The sequence below is a fragment of the Caretta caretta genome, chromosome 24, assembly GCF_965140235.1.
Source record: "Caretta caretta isolate rCarCar2 chromosome 24, rCarCar1.hap1, whole genome shotgun sequence".
Classification (NCBI taxonomy): Eukaryota; Metazoa; Chordata; order Testudines; family Cheloniidae; genus Caretta; species Caretta caretta.
The window spans coordinates 5739181-5762306 of record NC_134229.1 but is presented as its reverse complement, the minus strand read 5'-3'; the positions used below and the strand labels follow the sequence as shown (position 1 = coordinate 5762306).

Below are 23126 nucleotides of genomic sequence, written 5' to 3'. Positions count from 1 at the left end.
CACTTGTCACCATCTGAATTCATCTCTCTTGAATTCGGCTGACCAGACTTGTACACAGGATGCCCGACAATGTCTTACCAGCAGCTTGGCGTTAATACTTCCCTCTCTCTACTAGACACGCCTCGCGTGGACATCCTAGGACGACATTTGCCCTTTTTCGAGGGAAAGGCCTGAACTGGATCCCGACCTGTTCAAATTCTAAACCCTGAATCCCTGGAGCACTTCAGTCTCCCATCCAACCCCTGGCCCAGCCTGGCTCTGCTTAGCTGGCAAAAGCCAACAAGCTCCCAAGATAAAGCAGCAGGTCGGCTTATCAGCCCCGTAGGGCAGAGCCCAGCGTGTGGGCTCAAGCCGGGCCAGCTGCCAAAGTGACGCTTTGTTGGCCGTTGCCATCAATCCCAGGGCCCATTCGCTGGGCCGAGCTGCCGAGGGGAGATAAAAAGAAATCAAAGCCGCTGAACAAAGGCAGACACGATCAGAAACAACAGAGCTTCAGCCCCCCCCCGGATCAGAGCCCACATCCCCAACCCCATCTGAGACCAGTCCATGGGAGCCAGTCCACAGGGAAGCCAACGCAATAGAGCTGCATGCACCAAGTAGAAAGGGGCCGATGGTTAGTGGACAGAGGCTAGCACAGGAAGTGTGGGGGCGGCCACAGCAGGACAGAGCCATGGTCTATTATTATTATTTGGATTGGCGTCCTAGCCACAGACCAGGGCCCCACTGTGCAAGGTGCTTCACAGACACAGAACACAAATACCTAGCTCTGATACAAAGTTTTCCATCAGTAGATCTCAAAGCACTTTAAAAAGGAGGCCAGCATCATTTCACAGCTGGGGAAACTGAGGCATGGAGAGGGGCTATGGTTTGCCCTGCAGCAGAGGGATGGGGAGCCCTCTGAGATTTTTATTCCAGGCGGCATCACTGAGTGTGAGCCACGTGGTTTAAGCCTTTCAATGGTCTTGCCAAGCTTTGTGCAGTCCTGTGGCAAGCAATTCCACAGGTTAACAGTAGTAAGTAGTGTTGCTCAGCAGATAGGCCCAGCAAGCCGCAGCAGCCAGTTCCATGGGTTAACATCACACTGCCTGCCCCAAAAATACCCTTCAGAAACAAGATCCACAAGCCACACCCTTGCCCACATAACATTCTGCAATCGGTGTTAACACCCCATCTCTTCCAGTAATACACCCCAGCAGCTAGACACACCCCACCCACCACCCTGCAGCAGCCAGTTCCAGGGGTTAATGCCCCACCCCCCATCACCATTAATGTCAAGCGGCAAGCACATTTTTTAGGTTCTGAGTCTGGTGCCAAGATGGCAGGAGTGGGGTGGGGGATCCAGGCTTCCAGGCCGTGGAAGGGAGAGAGGGTGCCATAAGCCAGGCTGGGTACCTCATTTGGTCGTAGTCTGGGGCGCTCTGCAGCTTCTTGCCCGGCTCCCAGCTGTGGCGCCGGTAGGAGTCCCGTTCACGGAAGGAGGCCCTCAGCGCGCACGACCTCCGCAGCAGCACGCCCAGGAAACGGTCTTCGTCTTCCTCCTCCTCCACCTCCCAATCCGCCGCCGGGTCGCCGTCGGGGCAGGAGCCCTGCTCCACGGCCGACATGCAGCGGCGTTTCTGGCCCTGGGCCCTGCAGGGGGCGCCGTCGCAGGCTCCCGGGGATTGCTCGGGGCAGTTCATCCTCAAGTCACGGGGACGGACGGACGCTGGAGGGGGGACAGACAGGGCAGAGGGGTCAGGCCCAGGCTGAGTCAAGCAGCACAGTCACAGAGAGCAGGCTGGGGGTGGGTAGGGAGGAGTAGGGGGTTCCTAAGGGTGACTTGGGGTCACTCCCATCGGATGGCCGCCCGATGGGGCCTGTCAGCTCCAGCCTGACCACTAGGCAACCCCAGCGAGCTCAGCCAGTCCCAGAGACCCCCCCACACACACACACAGTTTCTCCTCCAGCCCCAGCCTCCCCACTCCCGTCTGGTTCCTGACCACCTGGCTATGACTCCGGCTCACCCCTTGACCCCTCAACCCTGACTCCAGCTTCACCCTGAGACCGGTGCCTGCTCCCTGCCCCTATGCTTGTCATTACCCAGCAGTCTCCAGCTCCTACAGGAAACAAGTTGGTGGGTTCTCAGCTCTGCCAACATCCACAACCCCAAAGCCATCGCCATCACCGACCAGCCCCCTCGCTGCCAGAGGACTGGACAGGCCCCCAGAGACCAAGCTGCCCTCCTGCCCCTACTCAGGGCAGATCCTGGGGATAACAGTGACCAGATTATCAATGGCCAGGACCCTGGGGCACTCCTCACCCAGCAGGGGCCCGTCATCCCCTCCCCACTAAACTTGTGCCAGAGCTGGCCTAGTCCCACCCCTGCCAGCCCGGGGGGTACTGATGCCAGAGCCGCCGTCCGGGGCTCAGTGGTTTTGGTGGCACGGCTGATGGACACTGCTGTGCCCGCTTGACTTGGGTGTAGGGGGAGGAGGAGGAGCACGGGGAGCTACTGAGCATGAAAGGAGGACAGCTCAGTTGCCCGTTTTAAGGCTCCATATTTCCAGGCTAGAGCACGGGAAAAACCGGAACATGCTGGGACAGAACCAGGCTCGCTGGTCCCGTCAGATCAGGGTGAGGGTACATCCACAGTGGGCAGCCTCTTGTGTGTCTTGCTATTGCCCGTGTAGCGGAGGACAAAGTTTGGGGGGGAAGTTCCCAGCCTGCTCCATTCCCTCCCCGCCAGCAACGCCAGCCACACTGGGTCCGGGAACTCCCCCCTTTGCTGGTGTGTGTTGCTTCCCCTCTCTCCCACCCCTAGTTCCATCTGCCTGTTCGACCTGATAGGAGCCCCGTGGGCTAACTCACGGGTGAGAGTCAGCCAGTACGGCGCTGCGGCTCTACGCAGGATTGGAGCCACTTACAACCCAGCTGTCAAGCCTTATCCTGCCATACTTGGGCGTGCTGATGGAAAACGGAGGTTCCTGTAAGCTGGTTGCTACAGCTGATCCTGTGCCCCCTGACCAAACCATCCCCTCCGCCCCACACACACACACTCTTTTTATGAGCTCTTCCATGGAAGCAGCCACCTTTCAAGTGGACATTAAAGCTTATTACAGTCGTAAAGAGGAACTGCCCTTGTTGGCCATTTCCTCATGCTCCCTTCAACAGACCCATTCAGCAAGCATGTCGTAAACCACACCAGAGCCTCCCCCAAGGGGCTGACCTACAGCTCAGGGGGGAATGCCGGCAGGAGACGAATCGGCCAAGAATCTGGGGCTCCAGCATCCCTGCCCCCAGTGGCTCTTGACTGGGTCTCCCAAAACACAGCAGCTGGGCACTGTGGGGTGAAGAGACCTTGATTCCCAGCGACTCCTTGCCAGGCGCTCAGGGAAAGTAGGACTCCGCCCATCCCCAAATGGCAAAGCAATTAGCCAAGCTCCTGTCCGTCGTACTCACCCCCCATCACTGCAGTAGCCGAGTACCTCACCATCTGTTATGTGTTTATCCTCACAACCCTCCTGGGACGCATGGCATTGTTGTTATCCCCATTGCACAGCTGGGGAAACTGAGGCTCCATGAGGCTAAGTGAGCTACTCACAGTCACATGGGGAGCTGCAGCAAAGCAGAATTTGAACCACTAGCCCAGCCCCCCCTCTCCAAAGGGCTCACAGCAGAGCTGGGAATTCCTCTGGGATACTATCCAGTTGACACACACTCCTCCCTGCCTCTACCTCGTGCAATCTCTCCATCCCATCTCTCTCCTTCCCAAGAGACAGGCTTTAATGGGTCTGTAGCCACACTGGGCATTTCCTGCCTGAGACTTCGCCACTTGGCACTTCACGGACATGGCAGGGACAAAACTCAGCTCCTCTTGAGCTGACAGCGCCGGGCCTGCTGCTTCCTGAGCTAAAGGAGAACTGGTGGGTCAGCAGTATAGGGCTTAGGACACACAGAGCTGAGCAGGTCCCATTCCAGGCATGAATGTGATGGCAACTCACCCCCCTTAGCCGCTCATTGCAATGCCTCCTCCAGCCAGGGAGTTTGAATGGAGGGCCTGAGCCGAAGCCCCCTGAAGTCACTGGGAGTCTTTCCATTGGCTTCAACTTTGGATCAGGCCCTTCAAGGCACGGACCAGCTCAAGGGGCTGAATTACTCTGGCTTCCTCTGGACAGCTCACTCCCTCTTAGGCAGATGGGGGCGCTCCAGGCGGATACTGGCAGCAGCATGGCTAAACGGGCAGCTGCCTCTACAGCCAACCTGAGCAGCAGCCAGGGCTGTAAGAGGCGGGTAGGTCACCTATCGATCACTCCTCCTAAAGATCCCTCTTTCAGGCCCATTCGCTACAGCGCAGTGGAGCACACATGAGAGCGCACGCCCCTAGATGGGGAGCACGCACCCCTTCCAGCCCTAGCGTGGCTTGGGGCAGACACTGGAAACGGGGGTGCCTTTTGCCAAGGAGCTGGGAGGATGGCACAAGACGGGCCCAAGAGCAGGTGGAGTTACCGGCCCTGGATATTCCAGCGCGCTAAGAGGAAAGCAGAAAAAAATCTCCCCAAGCCAAGGGCCCCCCTCTCATCTCGCCACCTGAGTTACTCATTAAACGGCAAAGAATTCTGAAGGAAAAGAGGAGCCGGACCCACCCCCTCTCTGCCCCTAGACACACACACCACGCATGGTGCCTGGGTCGCAGGTTAAATGGACAAGTTTTGTGCGTGCGTGGGCCTGCCCCTCCTTGCAAAGACCACGCCGCTCAGGGGTCTCTAATAAGTTCCCGAGACAAGAGGGTACATTCATAGAATCATAGAATATATCAGGGTTGGAAGGGACCTCAGGAGGTCATCTAGTCCAACCCCCTGCTCAAAGCAGGACCAATCCCCAGTTTTTGCCCCAGATCCCTAAATGGCCCCCTCAAGGATTGAACTCACAACCCTGGGTTTAGCAGGCCATTGCTCAAACCACTGAGCTATCCCTCCTCGTGTCCATTCCTGGAGTCCAGCCTCTGTCTCTTTCTATCCATCTGTTGTCTCGTGTCTCATACCTAGGCTGCGAGCTCCTTGGGGCAGGGACCATCCTTCTGTTCTGTGTTTCTGCAGCATCCAGCCCCGTGGCGTCCTGGTCCAGGACTAGAGCTCCTAGGTGCTCCTGCAATACCAACAGCAACAACTCGGACCTTTGCTATCCTACCCGCTGAACCATTTTCTTTGGGGGGACCTGACGACAGGGGGCACAGTCTGGGAGCCTTCCCATCGTGCAGCATAAGCACCATCAGCATTTATTGCTCCTTCTTCCCACACCACTGTCCTGTGGCGACAGCAGCATCGCCCTTCTGAGAAGTGGGAGGAGGTGTCTTATGCAACCCCAGGACAGAGGGGGTCCAGCAGCCTGCCAGGAAATTCCTTCTCCCAGGAATCTCAGCCCACCCTCAATGCCCGGTTCCCATCAAAGCCCAAGGCAGGGCGGGTCCAGGCGGGTGGAAGGCAGCACACTTCTAGCCCATGTTTAAAGAAAAACCAATACAGTGGAGCTGTAGGAAGACCTTTATGGAGACGGCAGAGAGGTCAGCATTGCAAACAGCGCGGGCTTGTGTTTGTCCTGAGCAGCCTGGCTTGCCCAGCTTGCACTGCTGAGCTCTCCGTGTCACACCAAACGAGGCCCCTCCTGAAACGTGACCCTCTTTCTCCAGTCTCATTCAGCACACTGTGGCAGGGGGGTTCCCAAGGAAGCAAAGGCGCCTAAACCCAATGAAACTGAGGCTCCTAAATCCCTTAGGCTCCTTTGCAAACCCCAGCTGAAGGACCTGAACCAAAAATCACACAGGAAGTCTGTGGCAGAAGCAAGAATAGAACTCACGTGTCCCCACGCCTAGGCCTGTGCTTTAACCACCAAACCATCCGCCTCGTCCTGCTGGTCTCTGTCCCTCCCCTGGTGCATTTCCCGTGTAAACATGCTACGGCATCCAAGGCAGCTCACTGCTGGACTGAGATCCAGATCTGATGAGCAATCACAGCACCTGTTACAGCTTGCCTGGCATTTCTGACACCGACAGAAAACAGGAGGGGAATCACACTGGGCAGGGAGCGTAGTTGATACCTAATGGCAAAGAGGGGAATTCAGCATTTGGAAAGCAACCTAGAGCTGCCATTTAGCAATCAATCATTAGGGCTGAAGTTACATTGAAGGGCAGTGTGGTTCAGTGGTTAGAGCTAGCCACGCCTGCACTTTCATCCTAGTTTTTGACACCAACTCACTGTGTGGCCTGGATCAAGTCATTGTGCCTCAGTTTCCCCTGCTGTAAAATAGGGGTTAATACTTCCCAGAGGAAGGAGGGTGCAGTGGTTAGGGCGCTAGCCTGAGACTTGAGACACCCAAGTTCAATTCACTGCTCTGCCACAGACTCGCTGCGTGACCTCAGGTGAGTCATCACTTCTCGGGGCCTCAGTTTCCTCATTTTACAATCGTGCAAAGTGAGAGAGTAAACTGGATATAGCCAACAAAAGGTCTTTGCGGTAATGAAATTCACATCGTTTCTAGAGGAAATCCACCAGTCCAGGAGCACCATCCACTTAAGCTTGGTTCCAGATTCCAACAACCCAAAAGCATTTCACAAAACCTCAAACCGATTAGATTGTATCCACCCCAGAAGCCGTTTGATCGCTCCCCCACCATTGTCTGCAACCCAAACACTCTTGCACAGACAGCACCGAAAGTGAAACTGACCATAAACAGAAGAGAGTTTTGCTTAATTGACTTCCAGGAGAGAAATGCAAAGAGCAACCACAGAACTTGAAGAATGGGCCCCAAAAGTCATAGAATCATAGGGTTAGAAGGGTCCACAAGGGTCATCTAGTCTAATCCCCTGCCAAGATGCAGGATTTGTTGTGTCTAAGCTACCCAAGGCAGAGGGCTACCCGGCCTCCCAGTTTTAGTCCAGTTTACTTTCCCAGTCTTCAGCTGCTGGAAATCAGCAGAGCCCTGTTGAAGTTAGTGGAGCTGTGCTGACTTGTACCAGCTGAGATCTGGCCCTTAAAATGCTTACAGTAGGGCAGGGACTATATTTTTGTTCTGTGTTTGTACAGCGCCTGGCACCATGGGGTCCTGGTCCATGGTGAAGGCTCCTAGATGCTATGGTAATACCTTATATAATAATAAAATAATAATAATAATCGGATGCCTTATTAGCCAAGTACAGAAATTGGATTAGACTACGACTGCTGTCATTTCTGCAGGTCTTGATGATCTTCACACCTGGGAAGACTTAGCCCAAGAAGTGGCTTTAATGATTCCTGGCCACTGCCTGAAATTTGTAAGTTGCAGAGAGACCATCATAAAGAGCTGCTCAAACATTCCTTTCCTTTGATTTCCACTTAAGTGCTCTTACCCAGAGACTGTTGACTCACAGGTCAATGTGGGGTCATGGTGCTAAAAACAAAAACCCTCCACAGACAGTGACCTGCTTTCAGTGCAATGGCCTTGAGTCAGAATGAAGAAAGAAAAAAGAGAAAAAAAGACGCCCAGCCCCTGGTGTTATCTGAAAAGCTCACATGGTACTTTGAGGAGTCCATGAGACATTCTCCACCTGCTGGGGCTGGAGCTCCTGGGCTTAACTGGCTGCTTGTTTGATAGCCCACACTTTTCAGGTGCACTCACAAAAGTGATGCTATTAAAAAAGAAAGGCCACGTTTATCCCCTCTCACTAGCTTCCAGTTCCATTTGTGAGAGAGAAGTTTCCGACCAGCCCCACGAGATCCGAAAGGCCACGTCTGCTCTCTGCCCTGTTGTTATTATTCCTGCGATCGTACAGCATGGAGACCGCAGCAGCGATTGGGGTTCGACGGTGCTAGGCGCTGCATTGACACTGTAAGAGACAGTCCCTGCCCTGAAGAGCTTATTTAGATGAGACAAAGGAAGGAACATTACATTAAGATAAATAAATAACCCCATTTTACAGATGGGGAATTGAGGCCAAGGGAGATTAATGATACAGTATGTCTCTAGACTGCAGTTCCTGGCTGCTGCAGCTTCACTGTTCCAGGACCAGAGCTAGCTGGGGTATGTCAGCTCAAGCTGCAATCATAGCCACTGACTGAGGTCTAGACGTACCCTAAACGACTTGCCCATGGTCACACAGGGAGTCTGTGGCACAGCCAAGAATTGAACCTAGATCTCCAGAATCCCAAGCTACTGCCTTTAGCCACAAGGCCACCCACCCTCTCTGAGTGTCTCTAGTATTTATAATAAAGACTTTGCCTTTCTCTTTACTGTGTCTTCCAGATTAGGATCTCAAGACACCTAACAAGTGATAAGAAAGGCAGCCTTATGGGGTGGGGAATACTTCCCACTTTCTGGCCGCCCCAGCTCTGAAGTCAGCACAGAAGTAAGGGTGACAATACTGCAACCCTCGCTAAAATAACCTTGTGACCTGCCCCCTGCAACTCCCTTTTGGGTCAGCACCCCCAATTTGAGAAACGCTGGTCTCCTGCATGAAATCTGTATAGTCTAGGGTAAAAGCACACAAAAGACCAGATTTCATGGCGGGAGACCGGATTTCACCATCAGCGATGCGCTTTTCGTGGCCGTGAATTTGGTAGAGCCCTAGTCATGGCCCTATCTGCACATAGAAGATAACAGCCTACTGCTGCTGCCAACTAACGGAGTTACTCCTTTAGCTCAAGTAGCAGATAGTTGTGCGGCAGATCCTTCGTTCACACCCTGCTGATCGCCCAGGGAAGGTGGGAGGTTAATTACATTGCAACGTTGGGAGCCCTAGTATGGACAGACCCCTGGCTACAATATATTATTACAGTAGCACCTAGAGGCCTCAACGTTCTACATGCCGTACCAGACACACAGTGAGAGATGTGCCCTGCCCAGAACAGCTCACAGTCTAAAACAGACAAAGGGCAGGAGGGAAACTGAGGCATGGAGAGGGGAAGTGACTTGCCCAAGGTCACGCAGCAGGTCAGTGGCAGAGCCAGGAATAGCACCCAGAAGTCCCAAGGCTCAGCCCAGAGCCCTCTCCACTAGATCATGCTGCCCACGCTACAGCCATCTTCAGCGCCATGCCTATTAGCCCTGCTCAGTCACCAACCAAACTGTGCGTTTTCCTCCATGTGTGATCAGCCCCACCCCTCTGTTCTAGCTGCCACAGTCTCACCCTCTTCACCTGCTCCTGCAGAGATCTGCTCCGGTCTCGGTCTGCACTGAGGCTCCCCGCGCTTGTGGCCAGCCTGCAGCGTCCTCTTCCCCCCCACCAGACATACACACTTCCTAGCAACCGCCCCGGAGCAAACGGGATGAGCTCAGCCGCTTTCCTGTTTTCGAGTGCCCACACACAGCCAGCTGACAAGAACTTTCCTCCCTTTCAGCCCGTTATCTGCTGTCAGATCTTTGCTGAATTGTCCTAGGGCCAGTTACCAATTTTCCATATATAGCGATGGAGCACAAAATGGGAGAGGAGCATGAGCTAGTGGTTAGAAGAGGGGACAGGGAGCCTGGGATCCATTTCCCAGCTCTGGGAGGGGAGTGGTGTCTATTGGTTAAAGCTGGGAGGCTGGGAGCCAGGACTCCTGGGTTCCATCCCAACTCTGGAAGGGGAGCGTGGCCTCTCTAGGGATTAGAACATGCGGGGCTGGGAGTCAGGACTCCGGGTACATTTTGCTCTCTTTTCACTAGTGTGATAGAGGATGGGACTGGGAGGAGCCTAGGTTCTATCCACAGCTCTGGGAAGGGGGAGTTGTCTCGTGGTTAGAGCAGGGACAGGGAACGAGTCTGGTTTCTATTCCCAGCTCTGATACCAATTCAGTATGTAACGTTGGGCACACCTGGAGGGTAGGGAAGAATCAAGAGCATTGGGCTGGCAGCTGGGAGCGGGAGACTAATGGGGACTCATGTGTGGAGGGAGAGGAAGGATCTGGCTTGGAGAAGGATGCTCTAGGAGCCCTGGGGAAGGGGCAGTTTGGGTGGACCCAGCACCTATGTAACCACTCAGCAGGCCGGACCGAGCCAGCAAGGAGCTAACGGGGTGGGTACAAATATCTAGCGAAGAAGCTGATCTAGAAGGCAGTCAGTTGATAAGGTCCAGGGTGAGAAGCGCTCCCATGGAAACCTGGGGAAGTGTACACAACACAGGAGGATTCCCCCTGGGGTGTGCAGGGAGGGGCGGGGGGTGAGGACAGCCCAGCCCAGGGCCAGCCTTTCCCCAGACAATCACTCCAAGAGGCCAGCGCCCATCTCAGAGCCACAGCTCCAGAATCAGGGAAGTGATTGAAAAGCAAAGCAAACCACGCCCCCCCCCCCCCCGGTAGGATTTTCCTGCTGGGGCCACAATTAAGCAGGTGTAAATTAAGCAACGTAACATCTGGCCTCTGTGGTTTGTTCTCTCTCTCACCCACTCCCCAGGGGGAGAATTGAGTATTGTTTTGGTAGAGTGTGGGGTTTGGGGGCGTTTTTTTTTTACGTATGGGGAGACTCAGGCAAAGGGAGATGAAGTGACTTGCCAAAGGTCACCGAAGGAAATAAGTGGCAGAGCTGGGAATCCAGGAGTCCTGACGTCAAGTCCCCTGCTCTCACCAGCAGGTCCCACACTCTTCCTGGAGCCAGGAATACAACCCACAAATCCTGACTCCCCACCCAGGACCCTAACCCCTAGCCCACATGCAGCCTCCTTCTCAAACAGATCAAACAAGTAATTGACGATGACACAGCCCTGCCTGGCCTTGTGTGCATCCTGCCTGTACCTTTAGTAGAAGAATTAGACAGTGAATGAAAACAGCCCATCAGCCCAACCCATCTTTCTAGCTTTAATCCAGAACAGGACTCACCCTCACACTCGGACAAGGGAGAGCGTCATGCACGCACCAGGCTGTGCGCTGCTGGGGAATGTAAACAGGCTTGAGACCCAAGCTGCTAAGAGGGGGAGGAACAGGCAAAAAAAAAAAAGAAAGAAAGAAAGGCCAGGGGTGGGGGAGGGGTGGAGAAGAGGGATTTGGGAGGAGCGAGGAGAGGGCTGGGACAGGGCTAGGGACCAGAGTTGGAACACACAACGGCTCTTAAACCTCACGCTTCTGGGCCTGACCCACGTTCTCATCTGCTACTACAGGGATCCGGCACCTTCCTCTGAAGCAGCTGGTGCTGGCCACCGTCACAGATGAGATGTGGGGCTGGATGGGACCCTGCAGATCTAATTCAGTCAGGGGATTCTCATGTTCCACTCCTGACAGTCCTCTTCCATGACAGGGCCAGGCTCCCGGTCGGCAGGAGCAGGGAAGAGAACCTGGAGGCAAATGCCATGACCTGGACAACCTCAGAGGTGAAGCATTTGCGAGTGCATGATACCCACCACAGGTTGAACTGGGGCCCTCTGGAGCTGAAAGCAGGGGCTGCCAGAGCAGGAGGTAGACAACCAAACCACCCAAGTGGGGGCTGTAACAAACTCATATCCTCTATGCACCAGCACCCTCCGTCACCCAGCGCTCACATCCCAAGGGAGAGCCCTAACCACTGACCTAAAGCTACAAGAAGGGAGGCAACGCCTCCTCCCCCAATTTTGTGACTCCAGCCTGAAAAACAAAATTGAAATATTTCAGAAACATCAAAACGAACCGTTTCAATTGGACCTTTCCAAAACTCGCTCTATCCAGTAGGAAACACTTCCCTTCCAGAGCCAAGATTAGAACCCAGGAATTCGGGCTCCCAGTCTCCTGCTCTAGCCCCTAGAGCAGGGGTTCTCAGACTGGGGGTCAGGACTCCTCAGGGGGTCATGAGGTTATTACATGGGAGGTTGCGAGCTGTCAGCATCCACCCCCAAACCCTGCTTAGCCTCCAGCAGTTACAATGTTGTTAAATATATTTTAAAAAATGTTTTTAATGTATAAAGGGGGGGGTCACACTCAGAGGCTTGCTGTGTGAAAGGGGTCACCAACAGGAAAGTCTAAGAACCCTTGCCCTAGGAGCCATTCACCCCTTCCAGAGCCAGGCACAAAACACAAAAAGAAAAGGAGTACTTGTGGCACCTTAGAGACTAACCAATTTATTTGAGCATGAGCTTTCGTGAGCTACAAGTGAGCTGTAGCTCACGAAAGCTCATGCTCAAATAAATTGGTTAGTCTCTAAGGTGCCACAAGTACTCCTTTTCTTTTTGCGAATACAGACTAACACGGCTGTTCCTCTGAAACCTGCACAAAACACAGGAACCCTGATTCCACATCAGGGGCTTTAACTGTCTGATCACATCCCTCGCTGGTGTTCAGCGAAGCCTCCCAAACTGAATGGGAGGGAGCCATTCCAGCATCGACAGTTTACGAGCTCTCCAGTCACTCTTGATGGAGTTACAGCCTTGTAACATGTGGGAGGTTCCTGGACATTCTTACTGTTCTCTGGAGACCTTGGTTTTATAATGAGAACATGACCAGGAATGAAAAAAACTGAATAAAAATTGTATTAGTAGACTTGGCAGAATTCAACGGTTATGTCAATGGATAATATCAACGTGTATTTTTATCAATTTAAATTTTCAGAGTTGTGCAAAATTATGGGTTTTAAGCATTTTTCCCCCTATTTTGATCTATTTAAATGTTCACAGATGCCAGAAATTATGGGAGCAGGTGTCAGACAATTACTGAAGGACAGCAGATGCCGAGACATAAAAAGCGAAAGTTTTATAACCAGTAAGTCAAAAACTGGCAACATCACATTTGAAAATACACATAGTAAATACCATAGGACTGGAAGGGACTTCGCAAAGTCATCTAGTCCAGTCCCCTGCCCTCGTGGCAGGACTAAGTATTATCGTTAAGTTAAACTCTCTCAAGCAGCATTTCTCCTGCTTCGCCTCGCTGTCCATTTCAATTGTTATTGATGGAAATAGTTTGTCCTCTCTTTGTGTGTGTTCCGAGAAATCAACCTCTATTGACATTTACCAATACAAACCTAACCCCTCCAAGCCTACTTCCTGGGCACCGCTTGGAATGTCAAGAATGTGAACATGGGAAGCACCATGTCTGAAGAGATGCAGGTGCTGGGAACTCTTTAAATCAATGAGCTAGTGCTGAAATTCTGACCCCGTTAAAGTCAATGGCAAAATTCCCCATGACATCAGCCAGGACGTACCCCTAGGTCCTGATTTCACCACTGCCATGCACCCTTTGGAGTCATTTACATAACAGCATCAACCCCATGCAATCCTGGGATCAGCTGATAAATCATGAGATTTAAAAAAAAAAAAATAACAATTTTGCTTCTTTTCCTTTGCCTCCTGGTCTCTGAGCCTTTCAGGTCATGCTGGGATCATGTTGCCCAGCTTCCCTCGACAATCACAAGAACTAGAAACTTACTTTAAACAAATCCCTGCGACTCTCCCTAAATCACGTGACTCCAGGAGTTGGGGCTTGAAGGAAAAAAAATACTAAATATCACAAGAGTTGGGATACAATTGCAAGGGTTAGCACCACCGTTTACCCCTGCACAAAGTGGGTGGGAAACGCCTGGATCCAGCTGCATTTTACACTCAGCATGGACCAGAGCGGCTGCACAAGGCAGAGGGAGTGGAAAGTCAGGCCTGGAGGCTCGATAGTGAGATTTTTGTCTCCACACAGAAGTTGCACTGGTTCAGCTGAAATCTGTTCTTAAAGCAAAGTAATTGAACTGGAGCAAAGCACTTCACACTGGTGGGCAACTGGCTTAGCCCAATTTGAATTACCCCTGTGCAATTGGCACAGCCCATAATGCACTGGGCTCGCTGGTGGCATGGATTGCCTTGAAGGGATCAGGTTGCCTTTTCTTCAGCTCTTCATAAATCCTGCTCGGGAACGTCCCCAGACCATGCAGGACTGATGTGGAGGAGGGCAAGGGATGCAGGTAGATCTACATTGAATGCTCTCCTGTTAAATAACGTGCCCGCAGCAACACGCCTCTATCAGGCTATTGGCGAACACAGGTCACCAGAACCCCTTGCTGGAGTCACAGGAATACATTACTCTTAACGCCATGTGCGGTTGCAGAGAACAAGATCCCTCATCCGGTAGCCTATGCAGGGACAGATTAATAATGCATCTAGCCATGGGGCCCATCACCTTCGTATCTGAGCACCCCACGAGCCTGTGCATACCCTCTCCACAGGCTGCGCAGTAGGGAAGTGCTGCTCTCCCTGTCTCACAGATGGGGAAACTGAGGCCCACAAATACTTGCAGGTCTGTTCCCGTGTCACACTGCAGCAGCAATGCCCTTTCCGGCAAGTGGGAAGCAAACCAGGTTCAATCAGACCCAGGCCCAGGAGTGTCCACTGTTTGAAAGGCAGGCTGCCCTCCAATGCTCGCTGATGTCCATGGGATTTGGGTGCTGGCCAGTGCTTAGAGCACCAGGCTAGGCAGCCCCACTGTGGATTCTGCCACTGACTCAGGGTGTGACCTCAGGCAAGTCACTTCCCCCCTCTGTGCCTCAGTTTACCCTTCTGTAAAATGGAGGGAACAACCCAGACCCACCTCTCAGGGAGCTGAAAAGAGGCATCAATGTCCACACAGCACCAGACTAGCAGCTCTCAACCTTTCTCATAACTCTCCCTTACCCTGCCAGGATCTAGCCTTCCATTCAGTAATATGAGCAGCCAGTCAGGACTCCGACTCCTCTCTGCCAACCCCAGGCTGAGAACCTATGCCCTATATAAATGCCATGTCCTGTTAGGTTGGACCGTAAGTTCGTTGGGGCAAGAATTGTGGTTTTGTTCTGTGTTAGCCCAGCACCCCAGGGTGCTAGGTGCTGTACAATGACTGGGGCTCCCGGCTGCTACCGCAAAACAGATGATAATAGATCAGGAGGAGACATTAAACAACACTCCCTTCTGCCCATGCAGGTGGGGCTTAAAGAAGCCTGAGCGTGCTGCCCAGGATCTCACCCAAAGCTGGAGCGTGGGCGATTGCTTGGTGCACCAGCCTGTGTGGTATTCTGTCCTATTCACGGCAATGTGTCACGAACCCAGAAGCCACATCAAAACAATGGCACAACAAATGGAATCCAAGGTGTGCAGACAACAGCAGATGGCAACAGCTGGCACTTAATTCTCTTCCTGCTGGCTCTGATCATGATGCTAACCGCTCCCCCTCTGCCTTGTAGACATCCCTTCTTCCTCTTCCATTCCTCCTGGCGCCCCTCCCCACCAAAAAAAAAAAATAAAAATCCCTCCCCCTTTATTCTCTGTTTGCATCATCTCTGCTGTGCATTTCTGGGCACTGGATCTGCAGGGTGCAAGGGTGGCCTGCCCAGGAAACATGGCATTAAGGTGTGGGTTGTTTGTGGAAGAGTCTGTTTGCTGATCTTGGAGCCTTAAGTCATGAATAGTCGAGGGACCCAGCCAATCCCATGGGGCTATAGTGGAAGCCTCGGATCTGGCTAGAAGGGCATCTGGTAATTGCTAAACGCACTGCTGAATAGACCTCGGTGTCAGCCCTACACAGTCGAGAAGTGGCTGCTTAGTGTTTTCCCCAGGAATTGAAATCAGAAGGGGTGTTGAGTTTATAGGGGGAGTCGGAAAACAACTAAATTGGCAACACTGTGACCACTGAAGGGGAGCGTAGGGAAATCCACAGACTCACAACCACTGTGGATTGGCACAAATGGGGGGCCTCACACACACACTCACCAGGGGTTACATGAGCCCAGGGCACTTCAAAGCTCCGTGGCCCCCTAAAACACATACCCTGCTGGGTCCCCACCCCAACAGCAGTGGGATTGGCTGGGTCAGACATAGTGATTTTAGGGTGCTCCATTGCAGGGTAGGTGATGGAGGGGAAGGGCTAGCCTGGGACTTGGAAATCCTGGGTTCAATTCCTTGCTCTGCAAGAGACTCCCTGTGTGACCCTAGGTAAGTCACTTAACCGCTCTGGGCCTCTGTTTGCCCATCTGTATAATGGGGCTAGTAGTCCTGCTTTACAGAGGGGGGTGGTGACGATAAATAGAAGTGAGGTGCTCAGGCATTACGGTGATGGAGGCCAGATTAGAACCTCAGTGAGATATGCATCCAATTCCCCTGTTCCAGCACCGGGGCATTATTTTGGTGGGCACCCCACGGTAGCTTGTATGGGGTCCTCACTAACAAAGCCATTCCTGGGAATGCTCCTACCCCAGAAAATATACCACTAAGGTGGATCTATTCCTGCACCCCAAGTTACTCCTCACAAAGCCAGCAATCCCCATACAGAATCCACTGCCTGTCCGATGTGTCAATCTGTGAATTTAAGAGGTAGCATGTCCAAGTGGCTAGAGCACTGGACCAGGACTCAACAGACCTGGGTTCTATTCCCAGCTCTGCCCCTGACCTACTGCGTGATCTTGGGCAAGTCACTGCCCCTCTCTCTGCCTCAGTTTCCCCATCTGTAAAATGGGGTTAACCCTACTGACCCCCTTAGGAAAGCACTGAGATCTACTGATGGAAAGCACCAGCTAGGAGCTGGGTATTATTATTTTACCCAGGGAAAGGTTCTGCGAGACAATCTGCCCCCCTGCCAGCTTCTTCCCCTCCCTGCATTGGAGCGTGAAGAGCCTGGCTGCTGAGGAGCGAAACGTGCGCAGGTGGAAGGCGTGCCAGTGTGCAGGGAACAGCATGAAAACAGGCCAGCTCTGGCCAGATCCCAGAGAGAGAAAACAGGACCCATCCCACATCCAGGCTAGACACATTCAACAACCACAGTGCTCAGCCCCAGAACCTCGTGATCTTTAGCACACGACACAGGGCAGCTGCTGTTAGCTCCACTGTACAGATGGGGAACGGAGGCCCAGGCACTGGCCCAAGGTCACCCAGGGAGGCTACAGCAAAGCTGGGACTTGCCCCCCTGTCTTCCAAGCCCTAACCACTGCACCAGCCTGCCCGTCATTCAAAGCCAGCTGTCCAACACTCTCAGCTTGCTGCCTGGCACCTTTTCTAGCGTAGGCAACATTCTCTCCATCCACCAAAATACCTTCGACAGGTGCAAACACTGACCCTACATAAACACACCTGTGTACACAAAAGATTCAAACACACAGAGACACACCAGCCCCGTTGGGCTCAGTGGTGCAGTTTGAAATCCAGACCTACAAGCACAAGACTATACCTCCTGAGCTGCGAGAGCAGCTCCCTCAGCTGGTAGCTGTAGTATACTCTTACCCTCTCCTGTGGAGCCGAGCAAAGGCTCTTAACACACTGTTTGATAGTGTAGGTCACTTATATGCCTGGACACACCCCCAGACTCAAACATACTCCTATCCAAACACACCACAGTGTGCATGAATATATTGAAAGCATCTCTTCCATTTTAAATGCCAGCCATTGTAAAACTTTGTTGCTCCAGGCTGAGTTTATATGCTGGGCTCAGGAAGACATGCCTTCGTGCTAAAGCAGGAGACATCCCTGCACATTCCTTCTAGGATCAGCCCCGGTTATTACAGGTCATTCTTTCTGCCAGGCATCGGGCTGCCTGCTAGATTCATCCCGGAAGAGCTCAAATCACAGCAAGGATTTGAGTCCTGGGGGCCCCCGGAAAGGAATCAATTGTGGTGGACTCAGTTGTAACTTACAAATGGGGCTAAAATCAACACCCAGCCCTCTTAAAACCTGTGTTTATGTTTTGCAAAGAATTCCAACAGCCACCTGCCTAAGAGTGACAAAGCGGCTCATGGATCATGTTACCCGGCTCAACTGATGAGCAGCTTTGTTATCCTTACAACATAATAGGGGTAGATGACAGGTAAGGCCTTGGGAGGTGCCACTGGAATCCCCTCCCCCCACGGGATCCAGCTCCTCCCTGTCTCCTGACATAGGAACAAATAGATGGAATTATAGAATCATAGACTATCAGGGTTGGAAGGGACCTCAAGAGGTCATCTAGTCCAACCCCCTGCTCAAAGCAGCACCAATCCCCAATTTTTGCCCCAGATCCCTAAATGGCCCCCTCAAGTATTGAACTCACAACCCTGGATTTAGCAGGCCAATGCTCAAACCACTGAGCTATCCCTCCCCCCTCTGAGCTATCCCTCCCCAGTGGCAAGTTCATAACCAATACATGGAAATACTTTCCCCTGTGCGGTATGCAGTTTGGCGGTAGAACTCATTGACACAGGACATCTCTGAGGCCAAAAAGTCAGCAAGATTCAAAAGGGGCTTGGACACTTATACAGCGAGCAAGACTACCTGAGCTAGGATAGTGAATACAAACAGATTGTGGAAAGGATATTAAATCGCGTCGGGGTCAAGCTGGGCTCTGTCTGGGATCAGGATAAGACCTGATGTTGGGGGGGTAGATTATCTCACATCCACTACTGTGGGGGTCCCCTTGGGTCTGATCCAGTCTGGCAATTATGTTCCTTTCAGTGCTGGATTGGGGGAAAGTCCCCAAAGTACAAACCCAGGCACTGCTTAGGAGAGCAAGAAGAGAATAAAATTCCTGGGGGAGAGGGGATCAAAATCCTATTTAAGGGCCGCTCCAAAGCCCGAGTCTGAAGTCAGCTGGAGTTTTTCCATTGGATTTCAGCACATGTTGGATCAGGCCCCGAGCTTATTGAGGGCTGGGATGGGACTGATAAACAGCAGACGTGGGACGTCCATTCAGGTCCAATCCACCCCCAATGAAGATCCCCAATAGGCAATGGACAAGGTCACAGAATCATAGGGTTAGAAGGGACTGCAAGAGACATCTAGTCTAGCCCCCAGCCAAGATGCAGGATTTGTTTTGTCTAAACCATCCAAGACAGGTGGCTACTCAGTCCTATAGCCACAGAATAGGCCCGGCCCAGGCAATGACAGGGCAAGCTGCTCACCCTATGGGCCAACGTGTCTTGCTGCCACAGTAGACGGACCCCCTGGGGGATGAAAGGGGAATTCAGGCTCCACAGCCCATTGGAGATAGAGCTGGTCCGGCCCATCCAGTGAAATATTTCAAGCTTAAAATTTTTTTCCAACCTGACTCAGGCCCCAAAGCCAAACATTCGGAAGCTTTTCTGAAACTAAATTTCAGGGGTGGGAAATCCCCTTCTAGGTCAATTGAAATGAAATGTTTTGATGTGACCGTTTTAAATAATTATACAGCATAAAGTGAATTTCAAAAGGCAAAGAAGTTTTGTAGGGAAAAAAAAAAAGGGAAACTTTTCATCTGAAACATATTGCGGCATTATCCCAAAAGAAATTCCAAACGTGTTTCCTAAATGCCAGTTCATCGAACTGGATCCAGTTCCGCAAAGTAATTCAGTGCCGTCAAAATGGCATTTTTCTGCTGGAAAACTGTTTTGACTGAAACATCGAGCCAGGTCTAGCTCTGGGATCTCTGGCCTCTTGGTCTGCACCTTGAGCTGGCTCTCGGGGCTGTTTTTACAATGGGTGCTGAGATCTGCCCCACTCATCTCATGCAGGCCAGTCATCTCGCCCCCACCCACGCAAGGGGTGAGGGCCGTGCGCTCTATGATAGAATGCTAATTGGCTGAGCCCCTTCCCCCAGGACCGAACAACACGCTTCAGACCAGATTCACACTGTGACTGCAAGCCATCCTCAGGAAAGGAGCCAAGATCAATACTGACAGGTTTCAGAGGAACAGCGGTGTTAGTCTGTATTCGCAAAAAGAAAAGGAGTACTTGTGGCACCTTAGAGACTAACCAATTTATTTGAGCATGAGCTTTCGTGAGCTACAGCTCACTTCATCAGATTTGGGGCAGGGGGAGATGTGCTTCAAACATCCTCCGCCAAAATGCATCCTGGCCAGAACTCCAGGGAAGCCAGGTGACACAGGGATGAGTTTGGTCCAGCAGCAGCAGATTTGCACTTGTATGGGGCCTTTCAGCCAGCACTTTGCACCCATTAGAAGCAAATGGGTTCCAGAGGAGAATCACTTGCAAAAGGGATGGGGCAGCCTCCCTTAGGGCAAGTTCAGAGCCAGGTTTTCCCCTGAGAGGTAGTTCTTAAAAATGAAGTTGTGGGCTCCATGTTGATCACCTTCCCGGGATTCTGTAGCAAAGGGCTCTCACTTCTCCTTTTCTCCCCCCACCCCAAACACCCAGCCCTGCACACCCAGCTGGGGATCAGAGAGTCAGAGCCTGGATTCTTTCCACCTTGCACCTCAGCATCCAAAGTCTGCCCTCAGCAACACCTGAGCCTTCAATGAGGGCCAGCCAGGTGCAACTCCAGGGGAACAGGGTAAGCAACTCCATTGATCATGCATGAAGTAGAATACCCTTTAGTTCCCACACCCAGAGCCAGGCTGGCTCTGCATGGGACTATATTGTCATTTGTCACTAAAGTCAGCCCGTCCGATACACACAGGGAGCAGATCTGCCCTGATTCCAGTGTCACTTTTCCGACCTGACCCAAACTTCCAATATAACCAAACACAGCCACGTGCTCCTTCCCTCCAGATGGGATTTGCTGCTGCTGATGGGATTTGTCAGTATAGTTACACCAGTACCTGCAAAACTCTCTGATGTGGACACAGTTACATGGGGACAAGCGTGCTTGTCCCCGAATAGCTTACACTGCATAGTTCCCCCCCACAGCATCAACTCTAACTGCATTGATACCCGGATGCTGCTGTAACGGGGTCTACGCTGGCGCTCTTAGCAGCACAGCGTCATTGGTAAAATACAACCATTGATCATCATCATAATAAAATCACACTCCTAACCCACATAGCTAAAATTGGAGGGCAGGCCGGGGCTTAAGGTGGTAGAATTTAGAGCTGGGACAGACTGAAGGGTCTGGTCTACACACAGATTTTGTCCTGGTACAGCTCTCTTGGCAGGGGTGGGATTTCCCACTGCTATTATTATATCCATCCACTAGTGTGGACGCAGATACTGGGGTAAAGCTCATTACCCTTACCGTGCGGGAATAGCTGTTCTGGGGTCTGCTACCTTTAGCTACGCTGCCTGAACGATCCCAGGAGAAGGATGGTGTACAGAAAAGGGCAAAAAGGCCATCCCCCGGGATGCGTCTGGCTGTTGAATGGCTGCTGTGCTAGACCTTAGCCAGAGCTCGGAGAAGAACTAGCTTGAGAAGGCGCAAGGACGTACCAAGCAACCCTACCGAGGGCAAAATTCAAACCACTGCGCTTAGGGAGTTTGGGGCATTTCACTTCCTCAGCTCTTTCCCAGACAGAGCCCTCTTTCGCCGCAAGGAAGATAGTCCCATGGCACTCCTAATCTGGGGGGCGAGCTCAAGCTGCTTTTTACTGATGACCAGTTCCCTTTCCCAGACAGGGAAACTGAGGCACGGAGCTGCTGAGCACCTTGCCCAAGGCCAGCAGGCAATTCAGCGGCAGGGCAGCTCTGGCCATCAGAGAACGCACCCCGTGGGTCGGGGTCTGGAGCCCTAGCTCCCAGCCCCCCCCCACCCACCCACCAACCACACTCCCGTCCTAGAGACGGAAAGAGGACCCAGGAGCCCCGCTCCCAGCCTCCCCTGTTCCAGCCACTTCTCCTCCACACGCCTCTCCCTTGCACTTTTTAACACCAAAGCACGGGGCAAAGGTTACCCAGGAAGCCGCGGGATCGGCAACAGACCGGGCAGGCCGAGCCCCGGCAGGGGCCGAGCGCTGCGAGACCCATTCTCCGGAGCTCGCCCCTGGCCCAGCCCCCGGCGGGGTCGGCCCAGCCGGGCGGGCACCTGTAGCCGGTGATGGCTGAAAGGCGGCGATCGGAACGTACCTGCTGGGCTGCGGAGAGGGGGCGGGCTGCTCCCCCGGGCGGGCTGCGGCTCCGCTATGCCCGGGCAGGACCCCCGGGGCCGGGCGCGGTGAGCGACCCCCCCGCTCCGCTCCGCTCCTGCAGCTCCTCCTTCCAGCCTCGCCTCTTCGCCCCTTGCTGCGGGTTCCTCCCCCGCCTCCTCGCTCACCCCGAATCCAACAGCCGGGACCCGCCCAGAGCCTCGGATCCTCCCCCCCGTTAACCCTTCGCCCTCGGGGCCATCACCAGGCTCACTTCTCCTCCTGCAGCGCCAGCCTCTCGCCTTCCCCTTCGCTCAACGGGGCTGGGCTCCGCCGAAGGCAGAGGCGGCCACCGCGGGCGGGCGGGGGGGGGCGGGGTGCCTTTAAAAGGCTGCCAAATACCCAGGGTGAAGCCTGGGTCAAAAAGAAAGCTTCCCTGGAAGTGCGAGCAGGAGGCTGGGAATGGGGAAGTCCTGAGGTCTCCTCCTGCCTCAGAATTTCCTGGCTGGGTGCCTCAGTTTCCCCACCTGTGAGAAGGGGGCCGCCGTCACGTGTCTCCCTGAGATGTCAAGGATCACTCTGGGAGGTGCTAGGGAATCTTCTTCAGGCCCCGCCGAGACAGGGTCCTGGAGCAGTGGTCTATACTGCAGTGGCAGCCCCGCGAGCCCGAGTTGGCTGGCCAGGGCCAGCCACGGGTGTCTCCTTGCTGCATACACCTACCCTGACAGTCACACAGCCTAGAGCGGGGATTCAGTCAGGCCTTGCTAAGCCAGGTGGGGCGGGAGACTTGGGGGGAACAGGAGGTGCTGCAGAAAGGGAGCATACAGAGCCCAGCATGGTGCTCAGGGGATGTAGCAGCCTGCAGATGGCAACTGAGATCAGCATCCCCCCTGGCTGACAGTGCTTCCCCTAGGTGGTGCTTGTCTGGGGGACCTCAGCTCCCCCCTGCAGAAGGAAAATTGGCTTCCCTGGAGCCAAGATCTGCAAACCAGTACGGCTTCCTCTGGGAAGTTAGAGAGCACTAAGCACCCACATGTCCTTGTACACAGGGACAGGGAGAGCGTGACCTCAAGGTTAAAGCAGGAGGGGACTAGCCCAGGACTCCTGGATTGAATTCCTGGCTGCAGTAGAGTGGGATCTAATGGTAAGAGCAGAAGTGGGCATGTGTTCCCAGCTCTGCCCCTTACTCCCTGGAGGACGCTGGGGATGACCTGTCCACATTTTACAGCTGGGGAAACTGAGGCTCGGAGGGGCGGTGATACCAAGCTACCTCCCTGGCTGGGTGAGGAGCTTCATTCATTAGCATGTGCAACGCACTCTGAGATCCCCCAGCAGAAAGTGCTGGAGACTCCAGGTGAATTATCGCTGACTGCCAAGTGAGGTGACAAGCCAGCCAGGGCCCCACCTGGGAGCAGTGATAAGGGTTTTGGGCAGGGCTGGACAATGGAGCTAACACCTTTTGCAGCAGTGACTCAGGCTTATATGACATC

General features: G+C 53.3%; 1 protein-coding gene across 3 annotated transcripts in view; it reads right to left on the bottom strand.

Moving 5' to 3' along the window:
• The window catches only part of ARHGEF2 (Rho/Rac guanine nucleotide exchange factor 2), a 129210-nt gene extending 107414 nt beyond the window's left edge, over positions 1-21796 (bottom strand). The window contains exons 1-2 of one of the 3 annotated variants that reach the window (XM_075123085.1): positions 21638-21796; positions 1393-1705 (exon numbers count right to left, since the gene is read on the bottom strand). In XM_075123085.1, coding sequence (XP_074979186.1) covers positions 1393-1679 — 287 coding nt within the window. In that variant the 5' untranslated portion in view covers positions 1680-1705; positions 21638-21796. Of the gene's footprint in view, positions 1-1392; positions 1706-5020; positions 5097-21637 lie in introns of those variants that run through there. The other 2 variants (XM_075123083.1, XM_075123084.1) reach the window with 2 other exon arrangements.
• Positions 21797-23126: the final 1330 nt, after the last annotated feature.